This window comes from Lactuca virosa, chromosome 1, assembly GCF_052849685.1.
Source record: "Lactuca virosa cultivar CGN04683 chromosome 1, Lactuca_virosa_CGN04683_v6, whole genome shotgun sequence".
NCBI classification, from domain to species: domain Eukaryota; kingdom Viridiplantae; phylum Streptophyta; class Magnoliopsida; order Asterales; family Asteraceae; genus Lactuca; species Lactuca virosa.
The window spans coordinates 147,970,157-147,987,744 of record NC_136426.1 but is presented as its reverse complement, the minus strand read 5'-3'; the positions used below and the strand labels follow the sequence as shown (position 1 = coordinate 147,987,744).

The 17,588-nt window shown below is 35.8% G+C and overlaps 1 protein-coding gene across 1 annotated transcript; it reads left to right on the top strand.

Moving 5' to 3' along the window:
• The first annotated feature begins 11,349 nt into the window (after positions 1 to 11,349).
• LOC145159888 (uncharacterized) lies at positions 11,350 to 14,907 on the top strand. The gene is made up of 4 exons (XM_079078943.1): positions 11,350 to 11,523; positions 11,659 to 11,815; positions 12,498 to 12,569; positions 12,662 to 14,907. Exons 2-4 carry the CDS (start codon positions 11,806 to 11,808, stop codon positions 14,716 to 14,718), a joined length of 2,139 nt encoding a protein of 712 aa, XP_078935069.1. The 5' UTR covers positions 11,350 to 11,523; positions 11,659 to 11,805; the 3' UTR covers positions 14,719 to 14,907.
• Positions 14,908 to 17,588: the final 2,681 nt, after the last annotated feature.

The following is a 17,588-nucleotide window of genomic DNA, read 5'->3' as shown; positions in this document are numbered from 1 at the left end:
AAATACTTACCTGTAGATGATTGGGACACCATCTTACAGTCGACTTCAAGACGTAGCTTCAACTCCAAACTCTAATCTTCAATTTGATGAATCGAATCTAAAATCGGGAGGTGATTTTGGTGAAATTGAACTTGTCAAACCCTAATTAAATGAGAAAGGGGAGCAATGGCCACGTAAGAATCCACGTATTTCGTTTTAACTGAGTTAAATTGATGCAACCGGGTAAAACGGGTGAAAACAGGTGATAGCCGGTCATATTACCTAAATGTGAACATAAATAACAAGTTGGTTTCATTAATGAGAACAAAAAAAAAAAAGAACATTACCTATATATGGGCAATCAAAATAGTTAGTTACCTTCATAAGTCATTTTCCCCTCCTTTTACAATTGTTTTTAAAAACTGTTTTTAGAATTTGTTTCAAATCACATTCCTTAAATTGATTTCAAACAATATTTTAAATTAAGCACTTTGTGTTCAAATTGAGTATTGTCTCCCATTACCGAGTATTGTTTGCTTAAATTGATTTCAAATTAATTTTTTTTATTTTTATTTTGGTCATATTTTTTTTTAATTAATTTCGGTTTTTGATCTCGACCAAAACCAATTGGTTCTTGGTATTGCTTTTCAATTTGTTCTCGGTCAACAATACTTGTTCATTTTTGGTGCTTTGAGCTAATTTCTTTTTATTCGGTATTATTCAAATGGAGTCTACCACAAAAGAGGTAAGTAAAACCTCATGTTCTCAATCCTGTGAAGACAAAATAAATAAATACCGTGAACATAATGAGTTATTAATTTGGGAAATTGAGGACCTTAAATATGAAGATACACTCTTAGGAAGGCCCAAAAACCTTTAAAACAACAATTAGAGGCCAAAACCAAGGACTTTAGAAAACTTCAAGAAGAATATAGCACTAAATGTGAACACTACAATTTTGCTCAAATAAAGACTGTCAGTCTAACTGCCGAGCTTGACACATTGAAAAATAAGTTTGAAAATGCAGACTTTAATTTTAAAAAGTTTGATGTCTCGAGTAAGAAAGTTGAGTCCATGATTAAAAACAATTAAAATTTAAAGATAATCAGAATAAGGGTCTAGGGTATCACAATGTTCCACCTCCTTTTAATGATAACTATACCCCACCCCTTGAAACCAATGAGATAGAGATACCTGCTCAGTTTGGCCCGCCCCCTGTTTCAGCTTCAGTTAAGACTGAATAATCTGGCCCAACTGAGAATATTGAGGTGAGTGATACTTCTACCTCATGTGCAGAGCAGGTCACAGTGCAAGATGGGCATGAGCAAAACAAAAATAACTCTTGTTCTGCTGAAAATGATTCAAAAACTCGTGATGACCTAAGATTCTAACGCTTCTACTTCATGTGCAGAGAATGTAGCAATGCAGGATGGGAGAGAGCAGAACAAAATCAATTCTAGTTATGCTGAAAAGATTTCAAAAGCTTGTAATGATGATCCCCCCTACTGTTGAAAAACCCAAGCCACAAAAGTCTGTCATGCAGTCTAATAAATGTTCTTGTGCTTGTTCTTGTGGAGGTTCTTCGAAACAAACTTCAGTTGGACAAGGACCAAGCTACAAACTTATCTATATGAAAAGACAGAGTTGCTTTAACTGTGGGACTCCCGGTCACATTGCCAGAAATTTCCCACATCGTTTATATGTTCCTTACTACAAACAAGGTTGGCAGAACGTGGCAAGAGTGAAACCTTCCAAAAGAAACCCTTCGAGGTCATGTTCACGCAATGGTGACTGGAATGCGAAAAAGGCCAAGAATCAAACCCCCAAGGACAACATGGGAATGTCAGACAAGAAGCTAAATTCAAGAGATGGTTCAGTTAAACGAAGATCAGTTAGTTCGAAGTCATCTCGGCGATCGGTTTCAAGTTCTAAAGCAAGTGATAAGGCATCCATCCGATCAAACAAGAAATGGTTTAAACCCGACGACAGATGGGTACCAAAGGTTCACACTCCCAAATCATCTAATGATTCTAACATTTATTCATCTTCTTTGTCTAATAAACAAGTTATGTCATGGGAGAGAGTACCTTGCATAGATGATAAAGGTCAACCCATCATCAAAATGGACTTGGTTCAAAAGACCAACTAATCCCGCACTCTGTGCTGGAGCAGCTATGGAGGAATATCATCAGACTTCGGTTTGTTGATAGTGGCTGTTCTAGGCACATGATAGGAGACATCTCTCTAATGCACAACATTCAGAACTTTGTTTGAGGGTATGTGTCCTTTGCGGGAAAGGAAGAAATAGAGATCACAAATGGGGATCGTTCTTAACGGCGTGTTGAATTTTGAGTATGTTAACTTCGTTCCGGAATTGAAATACAGCTAAATGTGAACATGTTGCTGCTTCTACGTGTTGTTCTCAAGTCATCTGGATGCGTCTTCAGTTGCTGACTTACGGTTTGAATTCTTTCGATACTCCTGAGTTTTATTCAAATGATTCGTTTCAAAGACAAATTTTTATTTTTGTGTGTTTAAATTTGCGCATTTATTTTCTTTCTTCCCCATGCACATATTCAGGGGGAGAAATTAAAATTCAAAAATAAAAAATTAGAAAATCAAAATAATTCAAAAAGATGTTTTCTTTAGTAAGCACTTTTGGGAAGTGATATTAAGTATAAGTGATAAATGGTAAGTTAAACTGCCTGACAACTTTGATCCCAAAAGTTTTTGTTTTGTACATTTTGCATTTTATTTTTGTTTTTGTTAAATTTGTTCATAGTTTTCCTCTATGCACAAATTTAGGGGGAAAATTAAAAAAAACAAAAAAACAAAAATTATAAAATTTCAAAAATACAAAAATATGTTCATTTCTGTTTTTATTTCTTTTCATAAAAATCAAAAATACAAAAATATGTTTTATTTCTTTTTCATAAAAATCAAAAATCCAATAATATTGTTTTTGAGCGTATTTTACTTTTATTTTAATTTTAATTTTTATTCTTAGTTATTTCTATTTTGTACTAAGTTTATTTTTATTTTATTTTGTGTTATCTCAAAATTTCTTGTCTTGAAATGTGAATTCAAAAGAAGAAGAGACTCAATGAGGTTGTGTCAGAATTTTCTTAGCAAGGAGAAGAAACTTGGAAAGGAATTCACGGAAGATTCAAATGCGAATGATATACTCTTCCATATTGAGACATATACCAGTCATAATAGGAGTCTTCGCATCAAATGTTAATAATCAAAAGTCATTTTCACCATGACTAATGTGAAACACCCAACCATTCTTCACCCATATCTAAACTTTCTCCATTAAATCGTTTCCAAGTACTGGTACCCCTTGAGGTTCGAGTATAAAACAACTCGGCTGACGGTTACCAAAAAGTCTGTGTTTATGATCTTGGAAGTCATTGTCACCATGATTCTAAGTGAAACCCAAAATCCGGAACCCATCCATTTCTGAATTGACGGTGAGCATTTTTAATGTTCTAGATATTTTCACCCATGAAATTGACGGATAATGGTTCATACCTGGTGTGACACTGTACAAAATGTCAGTTAGGCAGTTTCTTTCTAAGAACTGTTGTATTTAAGGAATTGGAAGTCTAGAACTGTACAAATTGTCAAATTGGTCTTCTCAGCATTCTTTACCTAAGAACTGTCACGACACCGGGGCGATTCACCCAACAAGGAAACAGATATCGCTAAACGTCTCGCCAAGGGCCAAGTTAACTTGTTGACTTGAAAAACTGTATTGAGATCTTTGATCTAGGATATACAGGGGCTAACATCAAAACTAGCCACGAGTAGTTCTCCGATACACAACAAATCGTAGTGCGTTCCTCCGAGTTCACACAGATACTGCGAGTAGTCTCCATCTGAGCCAAGGTTGGGTCCTTGAACAACTGTGGTGAGAAGGGTTTTTATAACTCTGTGATCCACATGGACTTTTTAGTCAATGGTTACTATTCAAGACACATCAGTGATCGTTAAAGAACATTCATTCGAAGGAACAAGAAATGAAGATCATATTTCGACACTCAATTTTTCAATCCCATAAGCAAGGTGAAGCTGTTTTTGAAGATTATGTGACGAATTGCATTGAAGCCTCCTCAATCAATTTGCTGCTATCTATGTACCTGCTGAAGTGATCCAGAAGAATCAGTCTCTCTGTTATTATCCATGAAGTTTCTCAAAGCTGAAAGTGCTGATTTATGACTTTATACAAACGCCAGGTATAACCGCTAGACCAACCTAAGTTACATAAGATGTTCATAGCCAAAAAAAATTAGACGAAGCTGTGGGCTGCTACAATGGTTCGATCAGATGTTCATCTTGTAAATAAACGTTGAAGAAAACTAGCAATAAACGAAGGGGGAAATTGTTGGGACATATTTATGTGGTTTATGCTAGTTTTATATTATTTAAATGGGTTTGTAGTGTTTTCGGTTAAGTAGACCAAAATCCTTCTTGATTTCGGCCTGAGTAGGTTTTGTGGGCTGGGCTTGGGCTTTTATTAAGCTTTGTATTTAGGTCATATATATAGGTGATAGCCGTTTAGGGTTTAGAGTTGTTGATCATATCATATTCGGCTGTCAAGAGAGTATTCGCATGTACCAGACGGTTTTTCTTAATAAAATCGTGTGCATTTGAAGTGAATTTGTGTGTTCTTAAATCATTGCTTAATTAACATTCCGCATTCTTTAAGCAATTGAGATTGATATCGTATAAGATCCATAGTTTTGGGACTTACAACTAAGCATCAAGATCTCATTTTTATGACTCAAAACTCCTCATTGAGTCTGAAAGGACGACTTATTTGGTTAAGAGTATGTCATGCTCAAGAATCACAAAGGTTGGGACAAAAATGCCCTAAATGAAGGAATATCTAGATCTATAAGAAAAGATGATCAAGCTAGGAGCTTTTTACCTCCTAAAAGGTTGCTAGCAAGGTGAGGATCCCAGATCCAAACTTCTTTCAAGCTCCAATTTCCTTCTACCACCTTTTTCTTCTTCTTCAAGAACACCACCAAAATACACAAATGAGCTCAAAGTGTACTCTTCACGCTTCAGGTTAGCTAGAGGGACGATTTTTAGGTGGATGCTGATGAGGGTGAAGGTCTTGGGGCCATAAAGGGGATTATATATGGTGCAAACCCTCAAAACTAGGGTTTTGGTCTGAACAACGTATGCGTGTCATACCTACTGAGTATGTCTGGCGTATGCGTTCAAGTCCCGCTTTTCTCATGCATGAGTACGCTATGTGTACACTCCGAGTACGCACGGAGTACAGACCAAAAAGGCAAACTTAAACGTATTTAGGTTTATAAATAAACTTTCTCGGAAAGGGTGTTACAGGTCCTCCTTGGTATATTCTATTGATGGATATAAATATTATATAATTTTTGTCGATCACTTCACAAAATACATCTGGTTGTACCCACTTAAAAGAAAATCGGATTCTCTAAACACATTTATTTGATTCGAGAAACTTGTTGAAAATTATTTTAACATAACTATCAAGCAACTCTTTTCTGACAACGGTGGAGAGTATCTCAAACTTATTCCACATCTTTATTCTTGTGGAATTACTCATCTAACTTCTCCACCTCACACGCCCGTACACAATGAATATGCTAAACGTCGACATAGACATCTTGTTGAAACCGGGTTAACTCTTCTTTATCATGCTAACCTTCCAATCACATATTGGTCATTTGCACTAACCACATCTACATACCTAATCAACAATTTACCTACTCGAACTTTGGACAACAAATCTCCTTATTTTTGTCTCTTCAAAAAACTCGCTAACTATGATATACTCTATAGTTTTTGATGTCTTTGTTACCCTTAGATCAAACCATACACCTCCCATAAACTTGATTCCCGATCAAAACCTTGTATTTTCATTGGATATTCTTCATCCTAAAGTGCTTATTGTGCACTTGATCCTACCTCCAATCACATATATACCACTAGACATATTACCTTTGTTGAAACTATATTCCCATATTAAAGACTCACACATACTTCCACTTCTAACTCTGTAGCCACTGCTGCTGATTTGTTTCCCTTATCTACTCCTATTGTTCACCAAATTCGAATCTTTCAACCTACACCAGATCCGTCTACTCCAGAACCTTCTCCATCCAATAAATCATCCATTCCTTCTTCTCCTACATTTCATAATACTCCACCTTCGCATTCCGACTCACCTATTACTGATTCACATCATAGTTCTGCTCATGTAGTTGCCGAAAACTCAACACCTACCACGCGTACTAGACAAAATTCCAAACCAAACACTAAGTATCACAATAGTGATTTTATCCTTTATAATGCTTCTGCTCTCCCTCTGATTGAACCCACTTCTACAAAGCAGGCACTTAAACATCCTCTATGTCATAAAGCCATGAGTGATGAATTTGATGCACTACAACATAAATAGACGTGGACTCTTGTTCCTCCTAACTCGAATCAAAATGTTGTCAGATGTAAGTGGGTGTATCGTATAAAATACAACCAAAATGGCACAATGTAATGTTTAAAGGACCGCCTTATAGCCAAAGGTTTCAATCAAAGACCAAGCATCGACTATGTTGAAACCTTTAGTCCGCTCGTCAAACCTGCAACTCTATGTCTCATTCTTTCTATCGTTGTCTCTCATAATTGGTCTTTACGACAATTAGACATCAACAACGCTTTCTTACAAGGTAATCTCCATGAAGATGTCTTTATGGCTCAAACTGTTGCTTTACCGACCCTTCACACCCAACTCACGTTTGTAAACTTAATAAAGCCATCTATGGTCTATGACACACATCTCAAGCTTGGTATACCAAACTCAAAGGTTATCTTCTTTCTCAGGGGTTCATACCTACCATTTCTGACTCCTATCTTTTCATCAAAACTAACAATTCTACTACTATATATCTCCTTGTCTATGTCGATGACAATATAGTCACAGGTCCTTTAGCAACTAATCTTTAATCCTTCATTACTTCCCTTGCCACTAAATTTTCCCTCAAAGATCTTGGTACACTTTCTTACTTCCTTAGGGTCGAAGGTCATCCTCATTCTTAAGGTATCCTTCTTTCTCAATCTAAATACATTCAAGACATTCTTAACCACACCCACACGACTTATTGCAAGCCTGTATCTACACTAATCACCGACTCTGATGTTCTCACTTCCTATGACGGTACATCTCTCTTGTCTCCTACAGATTACACGACAACTGTTGGTGCCTTACAGTATTTGTCGATCACCAGACCGGATATTGCCTTTACAGTGAATAAGTTATCACAATTCATGCATGCTCCTAGGGCTGGCAATTCTCGACACGACCCGTGACACGACACGAAATAAATGGGTTTGGGTTGAGTTTTTCAACCCGCCAACCCGCCAACCCGTTTATTAAACGGGTCATATATGGGTTTCTCAAAAAATAAATGGGTTGACCCGCCAACCCGTTTATATTCTTAATAAAAAAAATTATTTTATTTTTAAATGTATTTATGTATCAAGTATTAATATTTAATAAGTATTATATAATAAATTACTTTAGCACTTGAATTATCTATGTTTGTATTAATGTTTAGTTTGAACATGTTTCTATGAATGTTCTAAATCTTCATTTGGATGTTTAAGACTTAAGTGTCTAAAATTCGAATATGTTTGCATCAACCATCAAGAATTTATTCATGTTTAATTGTCAATTTTATTTATGGAATCTGACCCACGAACCCGCCAACCTGTGAACCCGTATAAATAAATGGGTTGGCGGGTCGTATATGGGTTTATGTTCCAAACCCGTCAACCCGTGACCTATATATTTAAATGGGTCGTGTTTGGGTTGACATATTTTGACACGCCAACCCGCCAACCCGCGACACGCCAACCCGAACACGACACGATTGCCAGACCTACATGCTCCATCTACAACTCACCCTGAAAAGAGTATTACGCTATTTAAACGGGACAATCCATCACGGTTTTCTTACTCAAACGTCACTCTCCTATGAGACTCCACGCCTTTACATATATCGATTGGTCGGGTGACAAAGAGACGTGGCGTAGCACCACTGGCTATATTGTATATCTTGGTTGTAACCCTATTTCCTGGAGCTCAAAACGTCAATCTACGTCCGCTAGGTCATCAACCGAAGCTAAATTTAGAGTTGTTGCATCAGCAACCATAGAAATCCAGTGGCTCGCTTCATTACTCACTGAATTCAGGTCCAACATTATACCAGCCATTTATTATGATAATTTGAGTTATACACACTATTATGCAAATCCGGTTTTTCATTCAAGGATGATACATTTGGCATTAGACTTTCACTTTGTTCGCGAGAAGGTTCAGAAAGGGTCATTACGGGTAACACACATAAAAGTGGATGATCAACTAGCTGATGTTCTTACTAAGCCTCTGCTCCGACCCAGATTCCATCTTCTAGTATCCAAGATTGGACTTAGTCAATGACCGTCCAACTTGCGGGGGGATATCAAAACTAATGATAATAGCTAATATTTAGTTAGCTCAAATTGTTTATTCATTTTCTGTTGTACTCTCCTATTTTATAGTATATTTTGTTTTCGTTCTGTAACTATATATCGTAACTTTTATGTGTTCAACAAATCATACAAAGTTAATATCCTTAATATCTTTTAGACAATGGTTTTGTAAAATATTGCCAGTTTAAAAAAAATACAGGTCCAGTAAATACCATAACATGAAAAATTATGAAAATTTTAAACGAATATAATTGAAGATAATGATTTATCTCGAATAATATTGATTTTAATAACATAACATATTACCATATTACCCCTGTAATTAAAAAAAGCTAATATGATTTCATGATTCATGAATCTAGTTACTTTGTTAGTTCTATCGACGTTATCATTAAACATAAAGTTGTTATTGACATTTTTCAAAGTATTTATATAATCTAAATGATATAAAATTAGACGGTCAACAATGTTCAACAGGGACAAAACAAACCAATATGCAAGAATATATTCCTTTGGTATTCATCTTTTCCATTGCCATGACAAAAGTCCAAAATAATTAATTATATGTTAGTAAATTACACTTAAAAGTTAAAAGTCATATTCTTAATTGTCCTTTTAATTAAGAAAACTATTTTTTTAGAAAAATCATGTTATAAGTTTATGATCAACGAAGACTTGAATTATCTAAAATATATTTGATTTATTACTTAATTTGTATTTAATTATAAATTTATATCCTATAATTTTAAAAATATATTTATAATAAGAGTCGATTATAGATATGCTTTTTACACATGATTTTTTTTCCATGTTTACTCAATCTATTCAACGATAAAAATTTTGTGTTTGAATTCTACTTTCAAGTTTCAACTTATTGTTTAAGAATCCTATGAAAAAAGGGTTATTAAGCAAACGCATTTTTTTTTTCATTTTGTTTTAGAAGGTTAGGGGTTTTAAGCCCAACTAGATATTTTATTTTAATTCAACCTCTTTTATTTCAATATATTTTTAACAAAATTGTTTGATTATTGAACGCTTTGGTTACAATGGCATCAAGTCCTTTTTTTGCATTATATAAATTAGGAAATACTTCAAAATTCAAAGTCATAAGAATGTAACATAACATAATTATTAAATAGCTATCTATCTTAAAGATAATTTTAAGGGATAATGACTTAAAAGGGTAATGTATTTTTCGATTTGTACACATTTGGTCACTGAGTTTTTTTTTCGTCCACATTTACCCCTTCAACTTGTTAAACTGTATACATTCAGTCCTTATGACCGGCTACTCCAGGTTACCCGGTAAAAATGACTTAATAGGGTAATATATTTCTCACTTTGTACACATTTAGTCCTTAATATTTTTGTACACATTTAGTCCTTTTTTTTTTGCAAAATAAGTCATTTTTTGTACTCATTCAGTACTTATGAATGATTTTTTAGTTTTTTCTCACGAAATCTTCCGTTGGATATTCATTAATGAGGTGTATGGGGCTTTTGATGTTTATATCCATCGCGATCTCGACTACTTGGTTGCTTAGATCATGTGTTCCGAACGTCATAACTTCTTCATATGATCTCGGATTTTAACGGTCTTTATATCCATGCGTTCGTATTTTAGTCTACTACAACTTTCATTTAGATTACTCCCATTAAAAAATAATATATTTTTACTCACGATTTTTATATCCATACGCGGTGGCGGATTTAGTATGGTCCCGGTGTTGCACCGACAACTCCTGTTTTTTCTGTTCGCAGTGGAAAATTTTTCGCTTTTTTTTTCGTTTATACCTATTTTCCATGTATCGGCAACACCTATTTCATCTCGGCAACACCTACTATGTATTACTGCGCCTTCCCCTGTCCATACGTTTTTTTATGAATGCATGTATGTATGTTTTTTTTTTATAAAATCGTTAGTAAAAATATATTACATTTTAACGGGAGTAATCTTAATAAAAGTTGTAGTAGACTCAAAAAATGAACACGTGGATAAAGATCCTTAAAATCTGATATCGTATGAAGAAATTACGATGTTCAAAATACAAGACCTAAGCCAAACCATAAGACTTACGCAACCAAGCAGTCGAGATCGCATTGGACATAAGCATCAACAACCCCAAGCACCTAATCAATAATATTCTCACGTAAGATCTCGTGAAAAAAATCTAAAGAAATCATTCATAAGTACTGAATGAGTACAAAAAAGGACTTATTTTGAAACAAAAAAAAATGTTAAAGACTAAATATATACAAAAATATTAAAGACTAAATGTGTACAAAATGAAAAATATATTACCCTATCAAGTCATTTTACCGGCAAACCTGGAGTAACAAGTCATAAGTACTGAATGTGTACAGTTTAACAAGTTTAAGGGGTAAATGTGGACGAAAAAAAACTTAGTGACCAAATGTGTACAAATCGAATAATATGTTACCCTTTTAAGTCATTATCCCTAATTTTAATTAACATTTAGTTAACTCAAAAGGATACCGATTACAATATATTTTTTTCTTTGTAAAACATAAAGTAAATAGGTAAATAGTAACTTAAAATCTAAAATGAATTTACAAAAAAGTAGCAAACTTTACGCCACACCTAAAAATCCATAACTCATCCAACAATCAAAGCATCAAACTCACAATAAATGAAAATAAATACAATTTTACACTATATTATTTGAAAAAAAAAAAAAGAACACTCTTTAATCTTTACACACCTCGGAAATTGTGATTGAAATTACTTTTAATGTTTGCCATTGAAATGGGGTCTCTTGGGGAATCAAGTGAGCTTATAAAGAAAGATTTAAAGATAGGCAAAGAACAAAAGGAGACAAGAAACAAGAAACCTACAAAAAAAACACCAAACAACCACCAACCACATCTGGATACTACAAATTTTTACAAAAAAACCACCATTTTTTATATATTCCTTCATTAATAAAAAACAATCCAAAACCTAGGTGGGTGTGGGTGGAGCTAAGAGTGGGAAGCACCATCAACATCATCTCCATCATTGTAAGTTGTTGCCTTGGTGTTTTTCTTTCCCTTTCGTTTTTCTTTATTGGCATGTTGTTTCTTTTTCCCTCATTCTTTCTACCATTTTCTATCATAATCACACATCTCTGTCACTCTATCTGTCTTTGTAATTAGGGGTACATTCTTTGTGCTACATTGGGCTCCATGGTGAGTAATTGCATCTCGTTTTAGCTTCTGGAATATGCTAAATAGCGTCTCCACAACAAAACCCATTCTGGGGTTTGCGAATCTTGGAGCTTTTTCGCATTTTCAGACACGAATATGCAAATAGGTGAGTTCATATCAAGTTTCTTTCTTCTTTCCCTCTTTGTTTGTGTTTATATGTGTGTGTGTGTGTGTTCTTGGGTACTTACGCTCATCTTTTGGGTTCATAATATCTTTCGCAAAATGTAGTCTCCTGAATGTATAGATTGTTTCCCCTTTCATTACTTTGTGCTGAAATTAGACATTTTGACATCTATAATCTGTTTGCGATTTGAAAAGAACTTGATTTTTAGCTTATTAGATTTTCTTATATGTAATGCTTGTGGATTGCTTATGCTAGGTTATATGTGCACTTTTTCCCCAATGGGTCATTGGCATAAGGGGGTGTTTGGTAGAAAGTGATTATGATGCTTTTTTTTTTTTTAATATTTATGATCTGTGTGGAGATGTAAGAATATAAAATTACGTAATTATCCAACTTTAAGCATGTGATTGTATGATTATGATTCTTCAAGTAGCAATAATCACTTTGAGAATCACTTCCAAAGATCCCCCATTTTGTAAAAGAAAAGGGCATATGAAAGAGAATTGTACGCATATTATTTTGAATTACACCATAAATGTAAATTAATGTCTTAGGATTAGTAGTATTGTAGTATGATTCTGGAATCTTAATACATATTTAACTCTTAATGTATACAGCCTTTTGATTTCTTTGCTTGATATACTAATTTTTTACTTCTTACAAGGTTCACATCAATATGATTCCGGCTCATTTGGTGGGCAAAGTCTGGACGGAAGTTTTAGAAAGACATCATCAGGTTTGCAGAATTAATCCATCTGAATTCATTATTCCATTCAAATCCTAACTTTCCATAACTCATAATTCATAAATGCATCTATCTACACACAGTTATCTCCTCACGAAGTGCATCGAGCATATCCACTTCAAAACGAGCATTAAAAGCAGCTAAAGAATGTGCAAAAAACCTCACAGACATTGACTTATTCAGTCAACACCTCGAAGAATGGGTCAACGAGAATTCACATGGCTTCACATCACCCTTTCAACTCGAAGACTTACAAACCCTAGATTTCGCTTTAGAATCCGTATTATTTCAACAATTACACCGAATGCCAATTTCCCATAACTCAAAAGAACTTGAGTTTTTAGCCCTAGAAGATTTCTTACATGCTATTTCCGATTCCTTATGGCATACATTTTGGGATGAAAACGGGTCATCCCCATATTCCATTTTGTGTCCCCGATATTCCGGGTCGAAATTTTATACCGTAGAAAAAGCGATATCGAGAAGACGGCTCGATTCGCTCTGTGGGTCGGCCTTGGTTTTAAAAAACGAGGCCGACCCACATGTCAGGTGGGACCAGGTGGTCCAGTTTGCGTTATTCCGACCCGGAATCGGAATCGGAAATGAATCCAATTCGACACTCTCGTGTTCTTCTATTTCCGAAGCTTTATTTTACGGGGCACGGATATTGCTTTCGAGAATGTTAAGCAAGTATGGAACCGGTAGTAGTGATTCCGTTTACGTTTTAGTTCTTGATTCCAATTCCGGAGGTGTGGTTAAACTCGAGGGCGACCTCGGGAAACTTGATTTAACGTCCGGGAATCCTAATCCGTACTTTTCGATGGTGAATTGGATAACAAATCACGCGGAAGTTAACGTTTCTCGAGTTGATCGGATATGGAACAAGTTAGGGAATGCAAATTGGAGAGATTTAGGATGTTTGCAAATACTTTTAGCAACTTACTATTCGATTGCTCAATGGAGTGGAGACGCGAAAAGGACGATAACGTCCCTCGCGTCCGATCACGCCCTTCGTCTCCATCAACGGCGAGTCGAGCGACGCCTCGTAGAGGGCGAAAAGTCGATAATACCCTTTCGTAATGAACCCGAAATTGTGAAATTTGACGAGAAATGCGATCGAGATAACCGGTTGAAGCTCGAGCAAGGCGAAGTCTTGGAATTGGAAGATCTCCGGAATCGGGACGACCGGAATCATAGAAGTTTTCAAGTGAATGGATTGATTAACGGGTGGAATGGATGTTGCTATACGGCTTTTTCTATAGAGTTCCCTACGGAACCATTGATGTTATATGTGGGGGCCCACCCGACCCGATTAGAACCCTCATGGGAAGACATGAGCTTATGGTATCAAGTCCAAAGGCAAACAAAAGTGTTGAACATTTTCCGGGATCATGGAATTTGTAGTAAAAATCTTCCACAAATCGTGGACTCGGGTCGGATCCTACATTCGGGCACTTGTACCCGCCCGAACCCGAAAGGCCGGTGCGATCACCCGTCATGCGGTACACCGATTCTTATCGTACACCCCACTGGCGACCCGTTGTCAACCAAAACCATCCCGTTTACTTCCCATGATGTGATCCGATGTTGTCGCGATTGTCTTTCCGCTCTAAAAAGCGCCAAGTCAGCAAACGTCCAGCATGGCGACATCTGTCCCGAAAATATTATAAAAACAAACGATTTATATATATTAGTTTCGTGGGGTCGGGCGGTTTTGGATGATAAGGACACGTGTCCAGCTGTTAACCTACAATTCTCATCGTCTCATGCTTTACAACATGGGAAGCTTTGTCCTTCTTCTGATTGTGAGAGTCTTGTGTATCTTGTTTACTATCTTTGTGGTGGAAAAATGGCGAGTCAACAGGAGGCGGATTCGATTGAGTCAGCGCTGAGGTGGCGGCAAAGATTGTGGGCCAAGAGGGTGATTCAGCAGTATTTAGGTGAGGTGTCGGCTTTGTTGAAGGCGTTTGCTGATTATGTTGATGGGCTTGTTGGAACACCGTATGTGGTTGATTATGATGTTTGGGTTGACCGGTTTAATAAGGTGGTGGATGGAGTTGGGAATAGGGGGAAAGTGGTTGAAGAAGTGGTGAGAGTTGAAGATGTTGGTGAGTCTTCTGGGATTAGTGAAAATGGTTGATTGATGTGTTGTTTTTATGGGAATATGTGATTAGACATGATTCTTTTGGATTGGTGTTAAAAGTTATTGAAAATTGTTATCTTTTTAGATATATGAGATTGTTTAGGTTTTGGAATGTTGGCGTTTTTGACCATTGTTGTTCTACGTGATTCAAGAATTGCAATAGAAAGATTTTGAGGCACCTTGGAAGATGAATACTGTCTAAGTTGACTTTGTTATTTGTAAATGGAAATGTATGGCTATATTTATTTCTTTACAATTTTATATTAAACTTCGAACTATTTTGATAATTAGGGTAGAGAGAGAGGTATTATTTTAGTCATATCCTTTTTGCTAGCACCATGTAGGATTTGTCCTACATCTTTAAAACTTTGTCATTTAAAAAATGATGGTTTGCCATTTTTGTCATGTTTTTTTTTATTTTTTTTAACAAAAGTTAATTTATATAAGAACAAATTACTGAAATAGTCCCTGTGGTTTGGCTAAAGTTGCGCGTTTGGTCCCTATGTTTTGTTTTGCACTCGGACCATCCCCACGTTTTCTTTTTATTACCCGCCTGGTCCCTGGGTCCGTTAGTCGTCAATTCCAAACGTTAAGTCCCTCACGTGCTTCGCACATGAGGGGTATTTTCGTCATTTTATATAAAAAATCTATTAGAACACCCCTAAACCCCGATTCTCTCTATTTTCGAATACGCACTTTCTTCTTCTCCTTCATTTCGTCTTCTTTGAAGTGTCGATCAACCCTAATGGAAAAAACCTGCAAGTGTGGTGAAGTTGGTGTGATACGAAGATCGACTACCAAGAAAAACCCTGGAAGACTTTTCTATTGTTGTACTGGAAAGGTAAGGACAATTTCTTCTTAAGTATATCTATATATCACATACCTTTAACACACACCAAATTACTCAAAATGCAGGGAGCAAAATGTGGTTTCATAGATTGGGTTGATGATGACAACTTTAATGGTGAAAAAACTGAAAAAAGTATCTCCCCTGATTTGCAGAAGTCATTGGATGAGCTTCAACATGAGAATAGGGCCTTGAGGCTGTTATTAGTGTTCAGTTGGGTTTTTTTGTGTCAATTTTAATTTACAAGCTTTAATTTATGCTATCAATGTACTTATCTTTTGTTTCATCAAGGCAGTTTTCTAATGGGATGGAATTTAGTGGTTTGTAATGGAATGGAATTGAATTGACTGTTTTATAATGGAATGGAATTGAGTGGTTTGTAATGGAATGGAATTGAGTGGTTTGTAATGGAATGCAATTGACTGTTTTATAATGGAATGGAATTGAGTGGTTTGTAATGGAATGCAATTAACTGGTTTTCTATTGGAATGGAATTGAATTGAATGATTGAATAGAATTGAATGGTATTGAATTAGAATGGAATGAATTGAATAATTGAATAGAATTGGATAAAATGGAATTGAATTAAAACAAAAACATAGCAACAGATTATAGCACTAATTGTTCATACCATAATTGAAAATAGAGATACATTAAAAGTCATACCATATATAGACAACAGGTCCCAAAAGTCATACCATAATTGTTCATAACATAGACACAAAACATAATGACAAATATAATAAACACAAAAGATCATAACACCATAATTGGTTCATAACACAGACACAAAATATAAAAACACAATCATAACTTAAGCAATACTCTTCCCTTTCTCCCCAGCCTTCCTTGTCCTGCTTGAAATTCCATCACATGCACTTTGAGTTCCACTTTGCCTACCACCACCTACACTTTGAGCTTTCTTCCCAACATTCCCTTTCTTGCTTGAACTACCATTACCTGCACTTTGACCTTTCTTCCCATCCTTCCCTTTCTTGATTGAACTACCATCACCTACACTTTTAGCTTTATTCCCAGCTTTCCCTTTCTTGCTTGAACTAGTATCACATGCACTTTGACTTTTGCAGCTTCTTTTATTATGACCAAGCTTTTTGCATTTTGAACATGTCACACTCTTGTCCTTCCTTGATGCCCTACCACCCTTCACCATATCTTCTAATTCAACAGCTGATTTCCTTCTTTTCTTCCTTGGTCTTCCAATGGGGACATGATGATTAGGAGGAAGCAAAGTGGTTGGACATGGAAACTTTTCCCACATTCTTCTTCCATTAATTGGTTCAATCTTGAAAGAATACATTTCCTTCCAAGTTTTTAACCAGTAAGTAGCATGAAGCCATTCTTCAGGTACGCCAACATTCTGCTTATTTTTTCGCATGTCCCATATAGCAACAAGGGCATGTTTACAGGGTATACCAGTGAGTTCCCATTTTCTACAAGAACATGTGTTCTGAGCCATGTCTACCACACATTGGTCCATCCATGGACCACTCACCTGATATTTTCCATTCCCACAGAACTTACCCACACATTGGTCTACTACACGAAGGTTGATCAACGATTTCTTCTATCCTAACTTTACTAGGGGTAGATGACATTGTATATGTATGCAACATTGTTTTACCATGTTCAACATAAACTTCAATCAGTTTATGTTGACCCACGTATGTACCCAAATGGTTAATGTCACTGTCACTAGCCAATGCAAACAACCCAAAGTCCAAATCTGAAAAGGGTCTTTTGAAATGGTAATAAAGCAACTTACCCTCCTCAACACAGCCTAGGGTCTCCATCATCTCATCAATATCGTGCACACAAAACTCATCAATGTCCAATAGATCAACGTATCTTTCTTTGCCCTTGACGTACCTCCTTCCAGGAAACTTCGTAAACTCTCCACCATAGAATAATCTGATGGAGAAGATAGTTGGATGACCAGCTGTAAAAGAGAAAGCTTCAACTTATTAGCTTGAAATTTGTAAGTGATAAATTTAACTTTTGA